At 33.5% G+C, this 26,392-nt stretch overlaps 1 protein-coding gene across 1 annotated transcript in view; it reads right to left on the bottom strand.

The window, feature by feature from the left end:
• DNAI4 (dynein axonemal intermediate chain 4) overlaps positions 1-26,392 on the bottom strand; it is a 58,082-nt gene that overhangs the window by 30,294 nt on the left and 1,396 nt on the right. The window contains 7 exon segments of the mRNA XM_019732114.2: positions 1,909-2,103; positions 2,696-2,851; positions 4,895-5,034; positions 7,741-7,897; positions 12,359-12,471; positions 13,802-13,980; positions 17,791-17,971. Coding sequence (XP_019587673.2) covers positions 1,909-2,103; positions 2,696-2,851; positions 4,895-5,034; positions 7,741-7,897; positions 12,359-12,471; positions 13,802-13,980; positions 17,791-17,971 — 1,121 coding nt within the window.

Genomic DNA, 26,392 nt, shown 5'->3' on the forward strand with positions numbered 1-26,392 from the left:
ACAGGTATTGGAGAGGCTGTGGAGAAAAAGGAACCCTCATATACCGCTGGTGGAAATGTAAACTGGTATAGCCACTATGGGAAACAGTATGAAGGTTCCTCAAAAAATTGAGAATAGAATTCCATACAACCCAGAAATCCCTCTTTTGGATAGATACCCCCCAAATCTGAAAACATTCATCTATAAAGATATATGTACCCCTATGTTCATTGCAGCATTATTCACAGCAGCCAAGATATGGAAACAACTGAAATGTCCTTTGATAGATATTTGCATAAAGAAGATATGGTACATATATAAAATGGAATGTTACTCAGCCATAAGAAAAGATGAAATACTGCTATTTGTGACAACATGGATGGATCTTGAGCTTATCATGCTGAGCGAAATAAATCAGACAGAAGAAGTCGAGAACCATATGATTTCACTCATATGTGGGATACAAAACTGAAAGCAGCAAATGAACAAGACAAACAAACAAACAAAAATGCATAGACACAGACAACAGTTTAGAGGTTACCAAAGAGTAAAGGGGTAGGGAGGTGGTAGAAGAGGGTAAAGGGGGTCAAATATATGGTGATGGAAGGAGAATTGATTTTGGGTGGTAAATGCACAATGAAATATATAGATGATGTACTATAGAATTGTACACTTGAAACCCATATAATTTTACTAACCAATGTCACCCCCAATGAGGGTAAACAGGGTCAAAAATATACTGATGGAAGGAGAGCTGACTCTAGGTGGTGAACATACAATGTGATATATAGATGTATATTACAGAATTGTACACTTGAAACCTATGTAATTTTACTAACCATTGTCACCCCAATAAATTTTAATTAAATAAATAAATAAATAATGAAAAGTTTACATACATGATGAAAAATTTTAAATATCAACCTAATATGAGAGAAGGAGCATAGCGTTTCATTGTTCTCTATTTTATTTTATAACCCAATTTTTGCTATAGGCATGCAGAAGTTCAATTTTGACTTGAAGGATCAAGTAAGATTTCTTGAAGCAGTTTTCCCTTATCCATACATGAAAACTGGGAATACCGTAGGGAAAGATGGGATGGGTACAAGGGTAGACTGTCAAGCATATTCTAACCAAAGGTACTAAGGCAGGAACGTTTAGGTTCTTTGTGGGAATTATCAAGTAAATCTAATGTAGCTAACTTTTAGTTGTCTCTCAAGTAATACAATGAGATAAAGCAGTCTGTGGACAGATTGCAGGTACCTTTGTATGATACATATGAAGTTTGTAATTTATTCTAGGCAATGGGAAGGTACTGAAGGGTTTTTTTAACAGTTAAATGCCATATTCAAACCTGTGTTCATGATGTATCAGCATGTCAGGATGGCAGAGAAGAAAAAGAACTGGAATGGGATCAAAAGACCTTGGTTGAATGTCTAGCTTTGTCATAGTCTACGTAACCTTAGAAAGTTTCTAGAGCCTTCATTTTTTTTCATTCAAATATTGAAAGGTTGAATTAGATAATCTCTAGAATCCTTCAAAAAATACTGAGAGTATATGAGATGGGATTTGCAGCAATGAGAACGAGAAGAATGACCCTGCAATAAAATCAGGGAGATGTAACAAAAGCCAGAATCTGGAAAGTGTCAATGGAATGGAAAAGAAAGTTTGAATATGAAAGAACAACTTAATGCAGAAATAAGAAAATCATAGATGCTTACAAAGTTTTGAATCTCATTGACTACCTCTTGCTGTGAGCTCTCTAGTCGAGACTCTAGTGCTACTCACATGTTTAGTGCTGAAAGCTATATAAATGTGTCTTCTGGTAAGTGATAACCCAGTCTGAAGATTACATTTAGAAATAATTAAAAACACCATTTAATTTTTTTAATTATTTAGGTTTGTTTAAATGTGATTTTTAAAAAATACCTTTTAAAACAGGAAGCTGACGATAAGCTGCAAGTTTTGGCTGAAATACATTTTCCATTAGAACTCGTTCCATAAAAAATAAGTCCTGATGAAACTTTTCAGATTTGAATATTGCCTCTGAGTGGTCTTCTTCATCATCATGCATTTTAGCCAGAATTACATTTTCTATATCCATTAGAGAACTAGCTTCGCTATCTGTAAAATACAAAACAAGGCAATGATAAAATAATCCAAATAATATTAGATGACTCACATATTCTAAATATCTAAAAATGACATTTTGTCATTACTATTTGTTTTTTTCCAGTATTCAACAATTTAAGTAGACACTTATTGAATATATTTTATGTACCAAGCACATACAAACTACTACAACTTATTCAATATAATATAATTTCAAATTTAAGGAAATTGAATTTGTAATTGTAAAAACTCCCTCCCAAAAAATCTCCAGGAGCAGATGGTTTACTGGAGAATTCTACCAGACATTTAAAGAAGAATCAACACCAGTTCTACATAATCTCTTCCAGAAAACAGAAGCTGAAGGAAAACCTTCTAATTCAATTTATGAAGTTCCTATTTGAAAACCAGACAAAAAAAGTACAAAAGGAGATACAGACCAATATCCCTCATGAACATAAACACAAAAATTCTTAAAATCCCTCATGAATATAGACACAAAAATATTTCTCATGTTCCACCAGAAATATTGTAATTGCTAAAACAGAATTTATTAAAAATGTCATGTGAAAATCTCATGAAAAAATAGAAATAAATGAAATTTTACTTTTTTCTATAGTACTTGCTGGCCCTCTTTGGTCCCGATCTTTAGAAGGTACGCTTGCTCTACTACTTGAATCAACTATAGACCGTTTTACTGGTACAGACAAAAGCTCCAGGGCATTATAAGAATCATACAAATCCCAAGTAGTAGACATTATGCCTAAATAAAGAGACATAAAGGTAAAAATTACTTTACACCAAATTCTAATATTTTAGTTTATAGATAACTAAAGTCACAGCAAATCTAAGATAAGAATATCTACTGTCTCAAAAAAAGTATTATTGTTTTACAATGGTAAGAAGTGGATAAAAATGAAAAAGAAATACATCATTAAGACACCTTAAGAGATCCTCAGCCATCACAAGTTTAGCACCTACAAATACCTTAGTGTTTTAGTGATAATTTCAAATGATCTTCACCATCCTTTCTGATCCCCACACCTCCCCTCTAGCCCAAGCTGGTACAGCAAGATCTCCTCAATCTGTCAATACAGGGCTGCTTTGATATGGACTAAAACAGCCATATTCCTTTACTTATGGTTAACATATAACATGTTCTATTCTACAAAACTTTTATTTATAATCATCTAATTCCATTTTTATCAAGAAAAATTTCCTATGTACTTATGTGAAAAGATCGTACATCTTGGGAAAATGATAGACTCTATTCTCAAAAAAACCTTGTAGAGTAGTATGGTTACTAACTTCTCTTAAATTTTTTGTTTATCTGTATTTATTCAAATGAACAAATATAACAATGATCTCTAAACAAAAATTGGATAAACGTTATTTATCTCCAAATTGAAAAAAAAAAAAAAGCTCCCATCTCTTCATTGCTGATATAACAATGAAAGGCTTATATAATAATTATTTTATCAGTGACCACATATCAGTTACATGCTAAACTTACTAAACTTTCAGTTAAGGTCAGTGATTTAGTAAACTATTCTTTTTCCTAAAAATGAAAAGAGGGTCTGAATCTAATAAATGCAACTACTTTATTGTTAGAACTTTTATTTTCATAATGTAAAATGAAGGATCTCTGGTGTTCAACAAGGTTTTCAATTAGTAGGAAGGAATGTTAACTCACATTTCATAATAACATGTCTATCTTATTGAACTTAATAGTGTCTAGCAAAGTCATACACAAAATAAATACCTCAATACTTTGCTGAATTGAAAAGGGTATAATTTCCATGTTCATGAAGTAAAAGACCATAAAAGTTATGTCTTCAAATATTGAATTACCTAACCTTGTTTTTCTTCCTTTAACTAAAAGTTTAGTAAGTTGAGCATATAGGAATACATTGTTACATAGCACTAATCACATAATTGCTACATAAATAAATACACATGTTATAAATGAGAGGTCTAAAATGTTAGGGTGATTTCAAGTTATTTCTTCTTTGAAGATAAATAACATTAGTAATTTTACTTGGGGTACATCATTACATTTGTTCATTTGAATAAATTAATCTAAGAAATAGAAAACCTCAAACCACATTCCATAATATCTTGTACAAGATGGAATAATAAATAATGAATTATTTCAACGTCCCAATTTTATACTGTTATATACTATTAAAGAAAGCTATTTTAACTAGTATCAAAAAAGTATTCCCACCTATACCTGTGTTTTGAGCATTTTTGAGTCTAAGATATGCCTAAATAGCTTTTGTAAGTTTTAAAACATTGTTTCTATCTGCTAGTTTAATTCAAGAGTAACAATTGGCTACATAATATTTACAGAAAATAATTTTACTTTTTAGCTAAGTAAAAAGACATAATCACTATTTAAAGAAAAGGTAAATAGGACTTGTATTTCCATCAACCAAAGAAAATAACTGCTAACATTTTGGTGTATGCCCTTCCATATTCACATATACATATGTACTTAAATACATATGTATATTTTTTAATTAAAGAGCTCATATTACACATACTTTTATTAAAAACTTTTTATTGTAGTATAATATACATAGAAAACAAACTGGCTTTATGAAATCTACAAAGTATTTATTACTTGTTAACTTATTTGTCAAATTCTGAAAGCTGTAGATCACAGTACCCAGGTACTGTTGTGACTTGGCCAAATTATTTCTATTTTTGCTTTATATAGTTCAACATTTACTTGCTAATTGACAGACTCAAAAATGTATATTAAAACATGGTAGTTTATCAAGCAGAATAAAACAGAAATTACCTTTGTCTTCCTTTATGATTCTGTCACATTGAACATCTTTATTCTTTGGTGCTCCATTAATAGTTTGCATCATCTTTTCAACATACAAGTCATTGCCTAATCTATTTCTACAAAGGCTCTCATAATCCTTGTTTCTCCGGCTATTACAAAACATAGTATACACAACTCATTAATAAAAATTACTACCACATATATCATATCTTTATACTCTGCCTTTTCTTAAAATTACTTTCCTTAATGTGTATTGCACCAAAAAGTGAGAGTTCAAAAAGCTCCTTAGGAGGGGACTGCTTTAAACTACCACCGAAGGACTTTTTTATACTATACCTTCCAACATCCCTACTATAATACTTTCAGTGCCCAACAATATGCTAGGACTGTCTCCATGGAGATTTTATAAAATTTGATATTTACACTTAACGCTGTAAATTTCCCTCAAAGGACTTATTTTTGGTAAGTATTGTTTTCATAATTGTTTAGTTCTGAGTATTTTTAAATTTCCATTATGACTTATTCTTTGATTCATAAAGAATTTAGAAAATGTGCTTGCTAACTTCCAAGTGTGTATGTGAACGTGTGTCAATGTTTAAGGTCAAGATTTATGTTATTTTTATCTTCACTCCACTGTGATTATAGAACTTAGTTTTCATGATACCACGTCTTTGAAATTTTTGAAACTTGGTTTCATGGCCTCTTGCATGGATGATTTTTATAAATATTCCATGTGTGCTTAAAAAGAGTGTATGTTCTCCTATTGTGGAACGCAGAGTTCTATGTACAATAATTAAATTACATTTTTGGTTCAAATTTTCTACATTTACACTAATTTATTTCTGGTAATTAAGAGAGGTATGTTTAAAACTCTTACTTTAATAGGATACTTACGAAGTTTCCAATTTTTGCTTCATATATTTGGAGGTGATTTTATTAGAGAAATTCAAGTTTAGGATTATTATACCTTCCTATCATTATGAAGTGACTTTCTTTATCCCTAATAATGCTGTCAATTTGTTTTTCTGTAGATGGTACGTTCTTCCTTTTTTTTCTTCTGTTTTAAAAATCTTCTCTTAATATTTGATATTCTGGGGTATCAGTACTGAGCTCTTTTCTTTTTTTTTTTTTTGTAGATTTCTTTTATTTATTCCTATTTCTGAAGAATTGTATCTTTAAATACTTTGGGAAAGTTCTGACCCACTCTCTTTGAATAGTATCTCTCTTGCATTCTTTTTATTCTACCCTTTTGGAACTGACTAGATGTATGTCAGACCTTTATTCCATTGTCAATATCTTTTTAAACATCTTTTTCATACTTTATATCCCATTTTTCTCTCCAAACTTTATTTTGTATAATTTATCTAGATCTACGTTTGTATGGTATTCAGATCCAATTTATTAAATCTCTATTCAATTATGTCTTGTTTAAATTTAAAATTTACTTTTTAATTTCAAGAACTAAGTCAATGTTTACTTTTTAATTTGAACAATTATATAAACATACTTTATTTTAAAGTTTTTTTTAGATGTTTTTCCAAATAGGTCATCATTTTTATAGTTTCTTAATGTTAATGATGTTTTAACCCTATTTTTTATTTAAATATTTCACATATATTTTATATTCTACATCTGATAATATCCATAGTCGTCAGGGTATAGATTTAGGGTTTGTCATTTCTTTTAATTCTTATTCATAATGGCTTTTTTTCTTTATGGGTTGTGGTGTAGTTTTATCAAAGTCAATCTAAGGGAATCTTAAGAGCTTAAATGGGTATGTTTTCCTCCAGAGAATACTTGTGTTTGCTTGTCATAGTATCTAGGAGTCCCTTCTGACGTGGGACCAGTTGAGATAATTGAGATCCTTTTAAGGGTCTTGGCTTAATAAAAGTATCTCTCTTTCAGCTTTTTCAATTTGTGGGGAATCCTACTGGTAGACTCTAGATCCATGAGCTAACGTAGCATTTGCTTCTAGCATCTTTCCTTCTCTGATTTTGGACCACTTATATATCCCTTTCCTTTTCCTTTTTATGGTTCTAGGAGTTTTCCCTTATGTCTTATGAGCTTTAAAAAGTATGTTATTTGGGATCTAATTGTAATATATTTTATAGTGCAAACAATTCTACAGTATTTTATATTTGGATAAGAATAATACCCTAAAAACTATTTTAGTGGATTTTTTAGTACTATGCATTTTATTCAAATTATATTTGAAGCTAAATAATCTGAATGAGTACATTAATATTGATTTATAATAGCTATATTAATTTCTGACAGAGCAGACTTCAGAACAGGGAAAACTGTCAGTGTAAGAGCAGTATACATAACGATAAAGGGGTCAATTCTTCAAAAAGACAACAGTCCTTAATGTGGTTCACCAGAGGTTCAAAATACATGAGGCAAAAACTAATAATCTATTTATATTCATTAGTAAAGAGAAATTGAAAATCTACTCTCATATTGTAAATTCAGTTACTTTCCATATCTTCCCTTCTTAAGTTCAGAATATAAAAAATATCAGTCTTTTCCTTTTAAACTCAAAATAATTTATACAAGCATAAAAATCATTAAAACCTATATTGATACTTGGAAGTTTTCTTTATTTCTTTTATTATTTAACTTAGTGGTTCTCCTACTTTTTAAAGGATATGGTAAAGCTATGTCCTTTAGAAAAAAATACATACAATATAAATATATACAATTTCACAGGGCACATATATAATTTTACATATAATTTCACTAGGCACATACACCACAGTATATATCCAGGAATCCCCAAGGACAGAAAGAAAAGAACCTCTGTCTTAGCATTTAAATTACAGAAGAAGCAATGTGGATAGTTGAACAATACATACCTTACTTTCTCAGCTTCTTCAGATTCTACCGAAACCATGACTGCTGGTAAGTTAAAAAGTCTCAGTGTTTCTGTCTCTGTGAGTATTATCTCTATAGTCTTCTCCAGCTCTTCTTTTGTTACAGTTTTTCCAGGTGTTGCCCTCATAACTCGTAAATCTAAAATACACGACTTAATAAAAATCATTTACTAATGCTATTTTAAATGTTCATTTCACCAAGATAGCATGATGGGTCATACATTGCAGGTAGCTCTATATGGTCAAGAAACAGGCCATATCATTAGATGTAGTCTACTTGATCCCTCTGAAGCCAAACTGGATCGTATAGCCCATAAACAGTGTCTGTTCCTGACATATCAAGCCTATGCCAGTCTCATAGTCATAACTCCAAGGGCATCCCATTATATCTATCCCATGATATTAACAGGGAGACTGGGGTATGTGACTGTTGTTACTACTTAAAAAGAATATGGGCAAGTATATTTTGGGAACATAATATGCAACCCTTCCCTGAGTCCTTAATTTCTAGTCTGTACCTACAACAACCTTTTACTTTTTGTTTGGCCTTCTTATCAGTTGTCTCTGATTTAGATTACAGCCCACCTCTACTCATCTTCACTAGGAGCTAAGAAGATTCTCCAATCTTCTAAGAAGATTCTCCAACCAGTCAAAGTTCTGATTAAATGTAGGAAGAAAATAGGCTCAATACCCATGCAAGTAATACATTGAACAGGGTTAGTTAGCCTCACCCTTAGGTTACTCAGAGGTCCAAGGTCCTTGAAAAATTTCATTCAGGGCTGGGGGAGTTTGGAGTGTGGATAATAATAAAGCAAATAATGAGAAGGTATGTAGGTCAGAATTCAATGTTTTTTGTTAAAAACAGGGTGTGAAGCAGGGGTCCACGAGGCTTTGGGAAGGGTAAAGGTTGAACAGCTTTATGAAAACAAGACTTAAGAGTATATACTTTCCAGATGCTGAGAAAAACACCTTCTTTATAACCTAAAAACAAATACAAGTTACTAATTCCACAAACCAATAATCAACATTTGAAATGGTTAAATAAATTATAGTATACTTATCTGTGACTATCAAACAGTAATTAAATGTAATAAAAACCTATGAAAATATATTTGTGATAAAATGTTAAGTGACAAGACAATCCAGAACAGAATGTATGGTTATAACAATGTGAAATACTAATGCATATGAACAAGGTCAGGAAGAGAAAATTTTAAATTGTTTATTTATTTATTTGTTTTTAATTGGGGAATACTGGGGAACAGTGTGTTTCTCCAGGGCCCATCGGCTCCAAGTCATTGTCCTTCAGTCTAGTTGTGGAGGGCGCAGCTCAGCTCCAAGTCCAGTGACCATTTTCAATCTTTAGTCACCAGAGGCACAGCCCACCATCCCATGTGGGAATTGAAGCAGCACCTTGTTGTTGAGAGCTTGCGCTCTAACCAACTGAGCCATCCTGCACCCCAAATTGTTTATTTTTATAGTATTGGATGATTCTTCTTTTTAAAAATATTTTTTAATTTTTATTATTTCTGCAATAAATTAAATATGAGGGAGAAATACGAATTATGTAAGTCAATCTGGCCAAATTACATATAGAATAAGTGAAAAAGTAAGTGAATTATTCACATGGACACAATTTGAGGTATATACTGTTCATTTTATCAATGAAGAAAATGAGAAAAAGAGAGGTCAAGTGAGAAGTCTAAGGCAACTCAGGAATACTGGCAGTTTTGAGACTAGAAATTTAGGTTCTTGATTGTCTAAACTTTCTTTTAGACCACCAGATCTTCATTAATGATTTAGTTATATATATTTCAAAGTAGCATTGTGGCACAGAAATACCAATTATAAAAACAAATTATCTTACATTAGATATATCACATATGTAACCTAATATAATAATATCTCACTTATCTATTATAGTTGAGGAAAGTAATAGTCTAGTCGATCTACTTACTGGCAGAGGAACTACCATTCATAGACAAAGCCCTAGGTTGGCAAATAGGATTTTTGCCTAGATTTCTGTATCAACTGTCTTCTGAATGTTCCTTAAGTTTTATACATATTGTGAAGTTGTTTAAAACTCCCCCATATACCTATAGAAGCTGTCTATTTCATAGGTCAGATCCTAACTCTAAACTGGCCTTACAACCAGATCTTGACTACATATCCCCCTAGACCAGGAAAAGCATCACAAATTCATTAATCTGTCCACTCCAGATGGTTCTTCCAGAAGGAGGGAGCTCTAGTACCACAATCTTGTTTCCTCTCCACACATTTACTCATGATACCCTTTTAAAAGGGTTGAGGTGGGCCTGAGATGGTCTAGATCCTTTAATGAATGGGTGGGTAAGTCTGTCAAATTTGGGAGTTTAACAGTAGGCTGTTCTCTATAACGCCATATTTTGACTCCAACCTATCATATCTACCCTTACTATACTTTTCAATTCAGAACTGTGTGGGAAAAAGTCATTATTTGGCTATCTTCAGAGACCTCAATAGACAGCAACCTATAAAGCCTTTCTTGACCCCTACTTAGGCTAAAATGGTTGTGATATAATTATAATACAATTGACTCACAACAGCATTTTATTCTTATCCTCCTCATGAATGGATTATACTACAAATCAAGATACTTTATGAGTTTATGCAAAAGGTATCTATTATTTATTCATTTATTCACTGAGACCATTCAGAGACCATCTGTGTAAGATGTTGTTTGGTCCCTACCTATAAATTAAAATCAAACTTTTCTCACCACAAGCTTCCTTTGGATTATACAGTAAAGCAATGATTCTCAAACTTGAGCATGCATCAGAATCAACTGGAGGGCATATTAAAGATTGCTGGGACTCACCCCTAGACTTTTTTTTTTTAACATTTAATAAACTTCTTATTCTAGAATAGTATTACATATCAGAAAATTTACAACAATATTACAAAGAGTTTCTATATACTTCGAACCCAATTTTTCCTATGGTTAACATTACTACAGTATATTTATCACAACTAATAAACCAATACTGATATTTTATTATCAAAACCCCAAACTTTATCCCAATTTTCTTAGTTTTTAAATAATGTCCTTTTTCTTTTCCAGGATCTCATCCAAGATATATTACATGTAGTCATCATATCTCCTTAGGACTCCCTAGACTGTGACAGTTTCCCAGACTTCCTTTGTTTTGGATGACCTTGAGATTTGATGAGCACTCATAAGAGCTGCGCCTATCTCAGGACAGGTAGGTTTTTCTTTCCTGATAAATGACGGAGACATGACTGATGTTACTGCTTGTCTCCTTCTTTCTGCCCTTAATGTGGATATAATACCCAGCGCTGGGTGTAGATATTTTGAAACCATGAGGCAAAAAGCAAGAAGAAAAGGCTTAAGAACAGAAAGTATCAGAGCTGTCAATCCAGAGTCTGGCATAATTAAGCCACAAAATCAAAGCCAAAAAGCTATCTACCTCTTAACTTCTTCTAATGTGAGAAAAAAATAAGCCTTATTTGTTTAAGCTAATGGTGGTTAGGTCTTTTGTTACTTGTCAGAAACATTCCTATTTCACCAAAAAAAAAGTTCATCTCCAAAAAGAAGAGTCCATCAAGCACTCTGCCAACCGTATCAATATTTTCACTAATCTTTCTTTATCATCTTAGAGGAAAAGACATCTTTACTGAACTCCAAGGAAAATGCCCCTTAAGTATGTATCCATTTCTTCTAGCACTTTTGATCAACCATTATTTCCTCATTTTTTTTTAACTTCACTTTCATAATCTTTTGCATTACCTCATGTTTTGCCTTCTACCTCTCTTTGTAGAGGTAGATCTTTGTAGAGGAATTAGCCTCTCTTTGTTCTCCTGACAAATTACTATTATCTTTAAAAACCCAATTCAAAAGTCAATTATGTTCTCTGTGAACATTCTTTTATTTCACATCAGAGGAGTTAATCTTTCCTTTCTAAGTGCTCCGATCACATTCTGCATACCATGTTTCCCTGAAAATAAGACCTAGCTGGACAATCAGCTCTAATGTGTCTTTTGGAGCAAAAATTAATATAAGACCCGGTTTTATTTTACTATAATATAAGACTGGATCTTATATAATATAATAGAAGACTGGGTCTTATATAATATAAGACCAGGTATAATATAATATAATATAATATAATATAATATAATATAATATAATATAATATAATGTAATACCGGGTCTTATATTAATTTTTGCTCCAAAAGACGCGTTAGAGCTTATTGTCTGGCTAGGTCAGGTAAACACGTTATGTTTTCAGGGAAACAAGGTATGTCTTATTACGACATTGATCACAATTTATCAGATTTATTTTATTTGTCTCCTGAGTTAGAAGCCGAGCTGTTTTAAAATAGGATCTATGATTCCTTAGGTTGGTGGTACAAAACCGTGGGAACCTTTAAATATATATGCATAGTTACTACCCTGGTAATTTTCATGTAGCTACTGCATAGGCCAGCATTTGGGAATCATTACCACAGTTCTTTTATCTCAAGTACCCAAAATATAATGAACATATTTGCTGAAGAAATAATGGACTGTTACCGAAATAAACAATTGTATTTTCATTACCTGTAAAACTAGCCAACCTTTCCCGTTTATAGGATAGTTCTTCTAGGTCTTCTGTTATTGATTCAGTAGTAGATACACTTGACTTAGAAATTGTACTGCTTCCTAAAGCTGACCTTTAATAATGAATAACAACATTATTCATTTATTTAGATGTTCTTATGGACAATTAAATATATAAATGAAAACATTATTAGACTGAGAAATAAAACATATTATAATCATATAAGCAAAATTGCTAAAAATTAGTTCCTTAAACATCGAGTTGATTTTTAATATTCTTTAAGTAAAAAGTCATTTTAAGTATATTTTAGAGAAAACACACGCTGAAATTATGCCTAAAATCCTTCAATGGGTTCACAATATACTTAGGGTAAAAACCCAAAATACAGCCTACATAGTAGCTGGACTCTCCCTCTTCATTATCATTCTTCCCTACCCACTTTCTTTTCTTTATTTTTTTAAGTTTCTCAGTCTTGTGGAGTTCTCTTATTTCAGAGCCTCATCCTAGAACACTCTTCTTTTCCTTTTTCATCAGGTTTCTGATCATCATTCAAATCCCATCTTAAATGTGATTTACTCAATTTGATACATGTCGTCTCAGGCTATACTTAAAAGAAAACCTCTGTACTTAGTGGGAAATCAATACATTAAAGAATTCCATCATAATTTCCTTAAATATATGAACGTTATATTACTCCATGATTACAGTTTGTTTCCCTTTCTTATAGGCCCAAGAGCTCTCCAAAAGGGTGGGTCCAGTTTACTGGAATATCCTTTGTTTTACTGAGCAGGCCCATGGCTTCTGAAAGCAAATTTGGAGGCTTAATTGGATGGGGAACTTTTAATTTATCAGATTGAAAGTCACACACTCAATTATTTCCCCATAATCTTTACATTGTTTTAGGATATACTGTTTTATTGTTGTAAAGACTATGAACTTCTCTACTACAAGCATTAAAAAATTTCAAGTGTATATTAGTATCTACATAATAAATGCATAACATTTCATTTATTAAAAAAATTATAAAACAAAAGAGAAATCAAACCCTAGGAGAAATGTGATTTGCATGGGAGACTAGGGGAAAAGAGGAAAGCTACTTCTTTCCATCAATTGCAGCATAAAAGAAACTGATGGAAACTGAAGAAATTAAAAAAATATGTCTGTGGGTATTTGATGCTAGCCCCGTTTTGGTTCCTCAGGAAAACTTGAATAAAATCTATGTATTTTTTCGCAACTGTTTTGGTGTGAGTGTAAGAGAACTTAAGACATGCAAAGCTCCACATCTAATTAAAACATGAGAGGAACATGGTGATGGCACCTTAGGGTGATAGAGTGGGACTGGGAGACAGGAGACAATGGACATCTAAGTTACATATACGCTACTTAAATGAAAAAATAATATATATGAGATAGAAAGAGAAGTATAGGATAGTATACTCTACCTTGTAAGCTGCCCTAACATAGTAGGATGTAGTGTATTTTGAAAAAGGCTGTAGGAAATGACATATTCTGATCCAAGTGATCCTTCTTGTGATGCCAATAGTCTAGTTGGCTTTGCTGTTCCATGTTCTAGACGGCAAAGAGGTCGAGGGGTAACATCAACTCCATTTACATCAAACACCTATGAAAAATGGGAATAGAAAATGAAATGAATAAAAAAGACAAGGTTTCTAAATAATAGGTCCTAGAAAATAGAAATAAACGGAGTAGAAAAAAGCTAAGAATTTAGGATAGGATAAACATGTAAAATTTAAAGATAAAAGATTTTATGCTTAAAAAGTTTCTTAACTAGACATCCACTTTTTAAGTCTTATGTTTTACCTATATACAAACAATATGTGTTAATTTTGAGAACACTCAGAAACATAGAAAGATAATTCATCCAGATTGTTAATATTTTTGTATTTTAATTTTTATGTGTAACTTTAAAAACACGATTTTTCACTTAACATTTTATCAATAAACATTTCCAGACTTATTACATATTGTTGGTTTATCTGTTTGGGGCTAATTTTTAATCTTTCCAATTATGAAATTTAACACATACAGAAATGTAATTAAAACAAAACCACATAAGTAAATAATATAAAGCAAATGTTCTAATAATCACAACTGAAAAATTAGAACATTGATATCACCTATAGAAGACTTTGCCTCCCCTGATCACAGATAACACCCTTGGCCTCTGCCCCTTCTGGATCACAGCCATCCCCTCCTCCCAGTGGGAATCATTAACTTAATTTTAGTAATCATTTCCTTTGTTCTTCTTATAATTTTATTAAGTATACATTCCTAAACAATAGCACGTACTTCTTATATATGTATTCAAGTAAAATATGCATACAGAAAATGCACAGAGAGATGTACAGCTTAATAAATTTTCACAAACTGAACACACCCATGTACCCAGCATTCAGATTTACAAACAGAAAATTACCAGCATCCATAAAGTTCCTTTCATGAGACACTGTCTTCCACCAAAGGTAACAATTATCATGACACCATGGATTAGTCTTGTCTGTTTTTGAATTTTCTTTAGATGGAATCATACAGCATGTACTCTATGGTATCTGGTCTCTTTTGTTCAATATTGTATTTGTGAGATTCATTCATATTATTAAATACAGTTGTAGATGGTTCATTGTCATTGTTGTACAATATTCCATTGTGTGAATATGTCACAGTTTTATTTATTCTATTGTTCATAGATGTTTCTGTAGTTTCCAATTTTTTGGCTATTACAAATGGTGCTATGAATATTATTGTATGTCTATTTTGCTTAATATGTTGTATGAATTTATGCTGGGTATGTACTTAAGAGTAGAATTTCTAGGTAATGAACATATACATATATGTTTACCTATAACAGATACTGCTAACATTTTCCAAAGTGGTTCTCACCAACAACGTATGAGAGTTCTGGTTGTTCCAGATTTTTGCCAGCACTTAGTATTTACCATGTTTATCAATGTAATTTAGTTTTGCCTGTTTTTAAAATTTATATTAATAGTCATATGTTATGACTGACATGTCTGTCATCTTTTGTTCAACAATGTTTTTGTATTTCTCCATGTAGCACATACAGTAGTTTGTTCATTTACTGATGACTGTAGTCTGTTGGATTAGTACATCATATATTATTTTTCCATTTTACTTTTAATAGACATTGTTCCCAGTTTTTAAGCATCATGAAAACTGTTTCAATAAACATTTATGTATAAGTATACTGGCATACATGAGAATGCAATTCTGTAGGGGATATATAGATGTGTATTTGACAGGTCAACTTGATTAGATAACACCAAACTGTTCACCAAATTGGTCGTAAAAATTTTTATGATTACCAGCATTGTGTGACAGTTGCTGTTACTCTACATTCTTACCAACAACTGGCACTGTCAGATCTATAAATTTAAGCCAGTCTAGTATGGGTATGCAGGTATCTCATTTTGATTTTAATGTCCATAAAGTTGAGTTTGTTTTCATATAATTATTCACATTTTGATTTCCTTTTTTGGAGGAGAATGTCCCATTCAAGTCCTTCATACACTTTTCTACTGAGTTCTTTTTTAAAAACTGATAACAAGGGTCATTAAATAGTCCAAATATGAATTCTTTCCGTTTTATGTGTTGCAAATGTCTTCTTTTAGTCTGTGGCTTCATTTTCTTTGTGATATCATAATGAATAGAAGTTCTTAATCTTAATGTAGTCAAATTTATCATGCTTTCCTTTATGGTTTATGTTTTAGAAGCCTCATTCAAAAAACCATTCCCAATCCTGAAGTTATGAAGACATTTTTCTTATCTTTTCATATTTATATTTACAATGTACCTAGAATTGAGTTTTGTGTATAGTATGAGGAAGGAAGCCAATATATTTTTATTCCACATGAATAGCCAATTTTCTCAGGAACTTTAGAAAATTCTGTCATTTCCCCATTATTCTGTACATTTATTATAAAACAAGTGTTTATATGTCCTTGAGTCACTTGTAGGCTCTGAGTCCATCCCGTTGCTAATGTTACACTTGTTATTAAACTGGATATCTGGGAGAGCAAGTCTTTCTACCAAGTTCTGAATCAAGAGTATCTTGACTATTCTTAGGCTTTAGCAGTTTTATACAAATTTTAGAATTACCTTGAAAAGTTGCTTCCACCAAACAACTATTACAACTGATAAATGAATTCAGTAAAGTAGCATGATACAAAATTAACATTCAGAAATCAGTTGCATTTTTTATACACCGTTAATTAACTATAAGAAAAGGAAATTAAGAAAATCGCATTTATAATTGCATAAAAAAAAAAAACAACTAAAAAAAAAAACACCTAGGAATAAACTTAACCAAGGAGTTGAAAGACTTGTACTAAGAAAACTACAAGATTCTGAAGAAAGGAATTGGAGAAGATACAAATAAATGGAAGCATAAACCATGCTCATGGATAGGAAGAATTCGTATTGTTAAAATGTCCATACTACCCAAAGCAATCTATAGAGTCAATGTAATCCCTATTAAAATACCAATGGCATTTTTCACAGAACTAGAACAAATAATCTTAAAATATATATGGAACTAAAAAAGACCCCAAATAGCCATAGCAATCTTGAGAAAGAAGAACAAAATGGGAGGTATCACATTACCACATATCAAACCATACCACAAGGCTTTAGTAATAAAAACAGTATGGTACTGGCATAACAACAGACACACAGATCAGTGGAACAGAATAGAAGGCCCAGAAATAAACACACACCTATATGATCATTTAATCTGCGACAAAGGAGGCAAGAATATACAATGGGGTAAAAACAAGTCTATTTTGGACACAAGTACTTTACTAGTTATATGTATGCTTAATAATTTTTCCCATTGTACAGCTTTTCTTTCCATTGTCTTAGCAGTGTCTTTCAAAGACTAGAAAGTTTAATTTTGATGAAGTCGTTTACCAATTTTATCTTTAATGAACTGTAATTTTTGGTGTCATATCATATCTAAAACAATCATTGCTTAGCCCATTCAGGTTTATACATTATATAATTCTCTGTATATGTTATATTTTGATTAAAAGTTTTAAAAAGCCAATTCTTAATTATAAGTTCTCTAATGAGATAAGATTTTATGACAATTCATTTTATGATATTTTCCAGAGTACATTGCAAAGAAGAGTAGATGATAACTGTACTCTCTCTACTATAGCTGGATTAGTTATAATCAACTAGTTCTTAAGTTCATGAGCAGATTTTTCTCATTCCACTCTAATAGTCTTATTACCAATAATGAATCATAGGAGCCAATTTGCCAATATTATAAAGCCTCTAATAAAATCAATATTAGAAGTATTTCCAAGCTGCATATTTTCTACCTTTAACATTTCATCAACTTCTTCAAGGTGCCATTTTCAAATAAACTCAGAATTCTTAAGAATATTACCTGTGTGATTCCCTTTATGTTGGAAATACTCATTTTTTCTGATGTTTTTACGTCAGGTAGAGCTGCCGAGGATTTTGACATAGCCATTCTGCTTTGGGTTGCACTAACAGATCCTTTCATTTGAGCTCCTTTTCCTGGGCCAATAAAGCTAATAGACTTCCCTGGCTGTGTGCCACTGCTCCTATATCAGGAAAAGAAAACATAATACAGAGGATCCACAATTGAAAAAATTAACCAACAATTAAAAAAAAAGAAACCAAACAACAGATTTTCATTTAGAAACATGGAAACAATATAAACATATAAACAAGAAATAATAGCTACTTAACAGCTCATTATGTGTAAGCATGGTCCTAGAATGTTTACATGCATTATGTCAGTTTTTCTACACAAGTCTAAGAGGTACTATTAATACTATTTTACTTGAAACCACAGAGCTTTAGAGGGAAACATTTCTACTAGAGTTGAAATGTAAACCCAGGCAGTCAGATCCAAAGTCGACACTGATTTCTCTGGATCTGTTTCCTTATCTGTATGATGGAGACAGTAACAGTACTTAACTCATAGGTTATTTCAGGATTGAAAGAATTAATTTACATATTATGGTTAGGAAGTACCTGACACATAGTATGAACAAATGAATATAAAGTGCAGTTACACAGATTGAAGCATGAGTATAAATCTGGTAAAGAATAGCATGTTTCTGCCTGAATAATTATGTACTAATTTTTAGTAAAAAGAGAAGTTATAATCAAAATGTTTGTATCCTGGAGAAAAAAATATGATTTCACTTTTGGATACACTCTGTAAATTCCCTAAGACAAAAACCTACCTATCATTCATTCATTCTAGTACTGTGGGTTTCTATAAAATAGGGATGATCTTCCCTTAGGTTACAAAAAGGAAATATATATTCCAAAGAAAACATTTTAAACAGTACTTTTACTTTTCAAATCATAAAAGATGAGACAAGAATATTTTTAAATGACATCAATCTACTTTTCTTGTTTTATTTTTGTTCATAGCATTTATTACTACTTGACACTTTGCTGTTGTCCACTCCCCTTTTGGAATACAAGCATGTTTAAGGCAAGAACTTTGTCTTGTTCATGGCTATATCCCTAGCGCCCAGGACAGTGCCCAACATATTGTGGGCACAAAATTAAGTATTTTCTAAAGAAATGAATAAAGGAATTCCATTCATGTGCTATTTCAAATTTACATTCTTTTTAAGTATTCCACTCTATCCTTCCTCCTTCAGTCTCAAATGACTTTGCCTCTAACGTCTCTAAGAAAATTAAAATGTTCAATCCGGTAAAAAATCCTTAAATTATTTCTCCACCTTTATTATATTCTTCTTCCACCTCTTACAAACTTATCTAAATCCATCTTTATTTCATTCTTCCTCTTTCAGTAGAAATGTTGCCATTCTTATCTAAGGCTAGTCTTTCTACCTGTGCTTTGGAATCTGTCTCTTACTACTTTCTCGGGGACTCTTCTCCATCAATAATTTTGTCTCCTATCTTATTTCCTATCTTTTCCCCTTGAGTGTATAATTATTCTCCGTCATCCCATCAACTTAAAGTCTTTCCTTTGGCTGTCTTCCTCTATTACTATATCTCTTCTTCCTTTCAGTCCAACTTCTTAAAATACTAGACAATAATCCTGGCTTCTTACTCCTCTTATTTGCTCCATAATTCACTACAATCTCATTCCACCCTCTCCTCTCCAACTACATAGACTGCTTTCAGTAAAATTACATAATCCTTCAAACTGTCAAGTCCAAGGGACTCTTTTCCGTACTTTTTTTGCAGCCTCTGACAGTTGACCATTCCCCCTTCTTAAAATTAACGTCTCATATTGGTTTCTAGATACCACTGTCTTTTATTCTTCAACTTCCTCTAATCACCTGACACATTTTCTACCAGTTACTACCTTTTAGGTTTCTCTTCTTTGTCTATTTAATCCAGAATGCACAATTCATCAATTGACTCACTCTTTTAATATTACCTTCCACTCTTATTTTCTTTCTCCTTGACATTTTGCCCTCCTATCCTTACAAAATCCAGTCTTCCCATTCTATTTTTCCTCTGTTTTCTGTTTTGAGGATTAACTTAGACTCAGATCTGTTTTCACACTGTATACACTATCCTTGAACAAAATTAACAAAACCCAGGGTTTCAATGACTACTTATATTCCACTTCCTTATGGTAGTCTACTGTCATCATCACCAGTTCCTTTCTCGAATCCCCTGAAGATTTTATATCCCAAATTACTGGCTGTCTCCCATTCCTGGGTATTTCAATATCTATGAAGGTAATCCTTCTAATATTATACTATGGTCTTAGCTCCTTGATGTCTTCTCACATAAATGATCTTGTCCTCTTTGCTACATCAGCTACTTATTCCCATGGTCATACATTTGACCTTGTCTTTAGCAAGGTCAACCATCACTTACTATTTTTCCAGCTTATATGCTCCAATTTCAAACTTCCTTCAACTCTATTATGACCTTCATGCCCTTGATTCTACCACATTTTACTCCCTTACCTACCCTTCTCATGCAGTCTCTACTCTCTTGAGCTTAAGGTTAATTAATATAATCCACAGCTTATTATAATCATTCCTTACTTACACTCTCACCCCCCTTTCTTCTTTAAATTTACTATGCCTGTTGGCAAAACAAAAACCTTCAGCAATTCCAATTATCTTTTTACTTTGAGTCTGCACCTGTGTATCAAGCATGTTTCCAGCTTCTGTAAACTCGATGCTTTAACATCTGCCCTATATGCACTGGCCCAAAATGCCTTGTTCTGGATAACCTGATATGGCCAAGTCACCTCGCCTTGGCTTCCTGCCTCACTTGCCCGCCCCCCTTCCCCCCGCCCCGCCCCGCCCCGCCCCCAGAGACACGATTTTCCAATACAAACTAACTGATCCAGAGCCCACGTCTCCAACCACCTCCTTTATCAGGCTCTCACACTCGGGGCCACTATATACCTTCCTAATAATCCTATAGCCAGGTACCCGATAACTAGGAAAGGTCCCTATGCCCCAGAACTCACGTAAATTATTCAAACTAGCCAATCTTAAGCCTGCTTACTCTTCCTCACCTATTTCTTCCCACCAAAACCACGATAAAGACTCTTGCCCACAGTTTGCCTCCTCCCTCAGGCTGGTGGCCCACCCCAGTTCTTCTCCATGTGGCAATGTCCCCTGTGGCATTGTGGACTCCCTCCTCTTGGGAACTATGAGTAAAAAACACACACAAAAAAACAAACAAGAAAATTTTTTCGATGGTGATTGTTTCCTGATCTTTCTCTGTTTTCATACTCAAATGTTTACCAGCCCACTGGGTAGATCCTGCTAAATGTCTACCAGACATCTTAAACTGAATAAATGCATGACATCCTTTCACATTTACTCATAAACCAATTCTTCCTCTTTTATTCCCTCTAGGAACCCAAACAGAAATGAATTAGTGAATGTTACATTTATCAATCAGGTAGTTACTAGAATCTTATGAGAGCATTATCAGTGATCCCCACAAAATCTTCAGACTGCAAATGTTATGGGAAGGATCAATGTTTATTATGTGCATCATTACAGCCCCAACAATTAGCACTCTGCCTGACAGATTGAGAAATTAGACAAAAAGCACAGACTTTTAAAAAAAAGTTGAAAGAAGTATCTTTAGCCAATTATGTTAGAAATTTATGGCACTTATCTAGCTATGTTAGAAAACAGATGTTTTCAAAAGAGGCAAATTAGTGGGCAATAAAAGATGATTTCAGGAGGAGTTAACCACTTTGAAAATGACTTTGCCTAAAGAAATGACTTTGCCTAAAGAACAGAGTCATGATACAAGAGGTCAGGTAGCCATACATTCTGGAGTTTCATAAAGCAGAGACCTAATTTGCTTTGTTCACTCCTATGTCTTCAATATCCAAGGTAGTAACTGGAAAATATAAAATATTCAACTGGTATCTGTAGAACGTTACCTGATATTCACTTCTATGGAAAGAGGCAAATGATACTAAAAGCATGCTATACATACATAAATCTCACTATGAAATAAACAACAAGAGAAAAAGTAGGAGTGACTTAAGAAAAAGTTCTGTATTTGCCCCTGATTTTAATGGATAAAGATAATTCCAATTTAAACTAAGTATTTCCTTCCATTCAACAGTTATTTATAAACTGTATATAGGCTTACTGTATATAGGCTCTGTGCTACATGCTGGCATGGATAAAGTACAAATCAGATATGGACCCTAAGAAGTTTACAACCTAACAAAAATGATAAAACGTATATGTGATTATAATGCTAGTACAAAATTATATTTGCCTCAAAAGAGATACACACAAGATGAAATGAGAGTTGTGATAAAGATTACTTTGGGTGAGAGGAATGAGCAGAGAAATCAGGAAAGTGACATCTGAATCAGGCCGTGAATGTAGGTCGAATTCAAAAATGTATGGGGTATGCATGTGTGTTTGTTCGCTGCAGGTGGAGGTAAGGGAGGATGGTTATTGGAGCAGGGCAGGAAATGCACCTTCAGCAGATCATTATGAACAATAAAAGTAGAAAATCATGTGATGTGTATGTACAGGGAATCCTAAATGATTCAATTTGATACATGAAAGAAAACTAAGTTAAGCTTTGAAAAAAATGAAACAGCCAGGCTAAGTCTTTGGAATTTATTACACAAGGAAGAGGGGGCCTTTTTGAAGGTTTCTGAGCAGAAGAGTAAAGTGATCAAAATTATGCTTCAGAAAAATGTAGCTGTATATAGGACACACCAGAAGTAAGGAGACCATTAGTTAATGGTCTAGACTATTGGAATAGTCTAGGTAAGAAGTAATCAAGACGACCTGGGGTGCCAAATGTAGAAATAAAACAAATGCAAGATACAGCATATATTAAGCATGTGTTTTTATTTTCTTAATTTTGATGCTTTGACATATAGGAACTGGCTGACCCTGGAAGGACTGCCCTGCCAAAGCTAATCAATTCTTATACATGGTAAGGGACTCACCCACAGCACACTTTTCATACACGAACCAAACATCCAGAGCCCATACCCCCAACTACATCCTTTATCAGGCTCTCACAGAGATCTCCCTCTTTGGACCACTGCCCACCTGCCCTAATCACCCCAGAGACAAGAACCAGACAACTAGGGATAGTCCTTATATCTAGAGCCTTTCAACATTATTCAAACAAACTAATCCTACACCTGCTTATTCTGCTTTGCCTGTTCCTCCCCCTGGAAACCACAATAAAGGTTCTTGCCCATGTTTTTGGCTTGTTTGTTCTACCTCCTGACTGGTCCTGGTGCTTCCCCACGTGATTCTCCACGTTCTGCCATACCTATTTCTGGAAACCTATAAGTGCTAAAAAAAAAAAAATCTTCCTTCACGATAGTCATTTCCATGTCGGTGTCTTATCATGCCTCATTAAAACATATCCCACGAACCCTTAAAACATAGCAGATACAGAATTGCCAGGAGTTGGTAACTGATAACAACAATGCCACTTTAAATTTCAAGTAACTTCCACCTATATTTTCTAATTCAATTCTTATGAGATATTCAGCAGCCATGTTCTATAAGTGAGAAAACTTACACTCAAAGAGATCAATTTAAATGCCCAAATTCTCTAATAATTCATAGGCTGTATTTCCTTATACAAGTATGTAAATTAAGGTTAGTAATACTATCTCAGAGTTAGGGTGATGATTGAATTAGCCTTTACTTTGAAAGCACGATGAGTTAAATTGTAGACGTGTTCAATTTTAGATATCAGAGTGACATCCTGGTGAAGCTGTCTGGTAGCAGTTAAAAATGCCATAAGTGAAGTGAATTTCAAGAAACAAAAGATAGCTGGAAATTCCAATTTGAGATCTTTGCACTGAGATAATAGATGAACTGAGTCCCAAAATAAAAACCTAAAGATACAAAGTGAAGGTATTACGGTCAAAGAGAGAAAATGGAGGTAGAAGAAAGAGGCATTTAGGCCAGTAATAACTACACCAGTAAAGTTAGGGTTAAGAAGGGGAAGATCAATATGGTCAAAAGCTGCAGAGAGGTAAAAAAGACTGCCCATTGATTTGGTGGCTTTTGAAACCTTTATGTCACTTATTATTGACCTTTGAGTAGTTTCTGTACAGCAATGGAGACAACAGATTGCAAGAATTAAAAAGTGAACACAGACACTTCTAATGTTTGGTCAAACATGTAAAGACCATGAAAGTCATCAGTTCTATCCTCACAAGAAGAAGAAGGCTGAGCAAACTGAAAATCAACAGGTCTTCTTTGATCCGTCAGAGAACTAAGGTAACAGGCAAACCACCGCCCCAAAAATTGGAGAGGCAAGAGGAAACAGAATCACAACTCATGGGGAGTAGGAACTGCCCCTGGTGCCAGCAAGTGGCAGCAAAACGTAAAGGGTAATTGACTAATTGCTGGAGACTGAGTGTAGACTAATTTGAAAGAGGAAATCTCTTGGGGGCCCAGCCTTAGAGCAGCCTCCACAGTTTTGTGAATTTCACTTCCATGAGCCCCTCCAGCATGAAGATCCAAGAAAAACTTCTTGGTAGTTCCAGGACAGGAAGTAACCATTTTGAAATATACCGAGAAGGTTTGGTTCTACTAAACAAAGACGGGCCAGCAAGGAAAAGTAGTTTATCAGAGCCCAGCCAATGTGGGGGAAGGGAAATACCCAACTCCAAGTCCCTGTAGCCTTCTTGTTCCATTTAAGGAGAAAATAAAAAATCTGAAAATCACTTATGAAGGTCACAGCCTAGGGACAAAGGCCCACTAAAAGGCTAAGATCTAATCATAAGATTATGGGGTACTTTTTCTCTCCCCGCATCTTACCACCACATCAACAGGGCTCCTGTATAATAACGGGGTTGCAATGGGAAGAACTGCAAGGCTCACACTCTATTTAAAAAGTAGTCTCTAGGGAAACCTAAAATACAAGAACACAAGAGGACACAAGAACAAGAATACTAGAGGAAATGGAAGCCTCAGAAACCTACAGCTACAGCAAACAGTAAACACAACATAATTCCTAGCCAGATAAACATAAACTCTCACACTAAAGGCTTACCAGCTCATATTATCTGATATATCTTTAGCCTTCAACAATAAATTACAAGGCATACCAAAGGGCAAAACACAGTGTGAAGAAATAAAGCTAGCATTAGAGCCAGATATGGCAGAGATTTTGGAATTGTAAGACTGGAAATTTAAACTAATTATGATTAACATGGTAAGGACTCTAATGGAAAATGTGGATAACATGCAAGAACAAATGAAAATTCTAAGAAAGAATCAAAAGGAAACGAAGACATAAGGAAGTAGATAGAGAAATTGAGCAGAGAAATGGGATAAATCATTGAAGAGTTGGTGCTGGTTTTTACTATAATGGGAGATTGTCCAATATTGTTAAGTCAATGGGAACGACCCAAAAGAAGAAAAATTGGAGAAAGTGGAAAATTGATAAATACATGTTTCATGGGATCCTTTCCGAGATCAGGATTAAGTCCTAAAAGGAGGAAGATGAGACGTAACGTTAGGTCAAACCAATGGTTGTAAATTTTAGCGTCTGTGAAATTAGATAACAAGGCTAACTCAATAAGTTAACGTTATACTACCTCCCATCTCCCACCCCATTCTTTCCTTAATAGGTAACCTATGAATTTGCCATTATTTAAGAAATTCCCAAGGGAATTTTTCTTCCTAACACTCTTCGCTACTATGAGTTGTATGACTTTTTAGAAATGTACATGAATTCAACTTAATGTTACCTTGAGACTTCCATACTGACATGTAAAAAACACGAGACAAGATGAGAGTAACCAGTCACTGCAGGACCAAACTCATTCATTCATTGTTAAGTCAACAAATATTTCTTGAGTGCCTTCGTCATTCTAGGCAATAGCAGTGAACGAAACAAAAATCTCTGCCCTTACGGACAAACAAGTATATAATATACCAAATAGGGATAAGTTTTATGGAGAAAAATAAAGCAATGTGGAGCAATTGGAAGTGCTAGGAGGGAGTATTATTATTTTATGTAGTGGTTAGAGGAGGATTCTTCGATGACATCTAAAGGAAATTAGTGAGTTTTGAGATTACCTGGGGGTACAGTATTCCAAAAGACAGCAATTATGCACACCTTGAAGTGGGAAAATAATGTGCCTGATAGTGTTGTGGAACAATACTGAGTGTAATTAGTCAAAGGGAAGAGTTTAAGGTGAGACACTGTACGGTCATGTAAGCATGTGAGCTTTTATTGAGTGAAATGAGAAAAATTAGAAGAGGGTTTTGAGAAGAGCCACAGTGATTGAGGGTGTTGGCAAAACCATTTAGGTGGCTACTGCAACGTTACAGTGGCTTACATCGGAGTGGTAGCCCAGATTTATTTTGCAGGCAGAAATGGTAGAATCTGCTGATGGAGTGGGATATTAGAGAAGTCAAGGGTAACTCCAGGCTTTTTCACTGATTAACTGGATGAATGGAAATTGCCATTTTACTGCAGAGTAGGTTAGAAAAGTAAGTTCAGTTTTGGATATGAATTTTGAGATGTCG

Source organism: Rhinolophus sinicus, linkage group LG06, assembly GCF_036562045.2.
Source record: "Rhinolophus sinicus isolate RSC01 linkage group LG06, ASM3656204v1, whole genome shotgun sequence".
Classification (NCBI taxonomy): domain Eukaryota; kingdom Metazoa; phylum Chordata; class Mammalia; order Chiroptera; family Rhinolophidae; genus Rhinolophus; species Rhinolophus sinicus.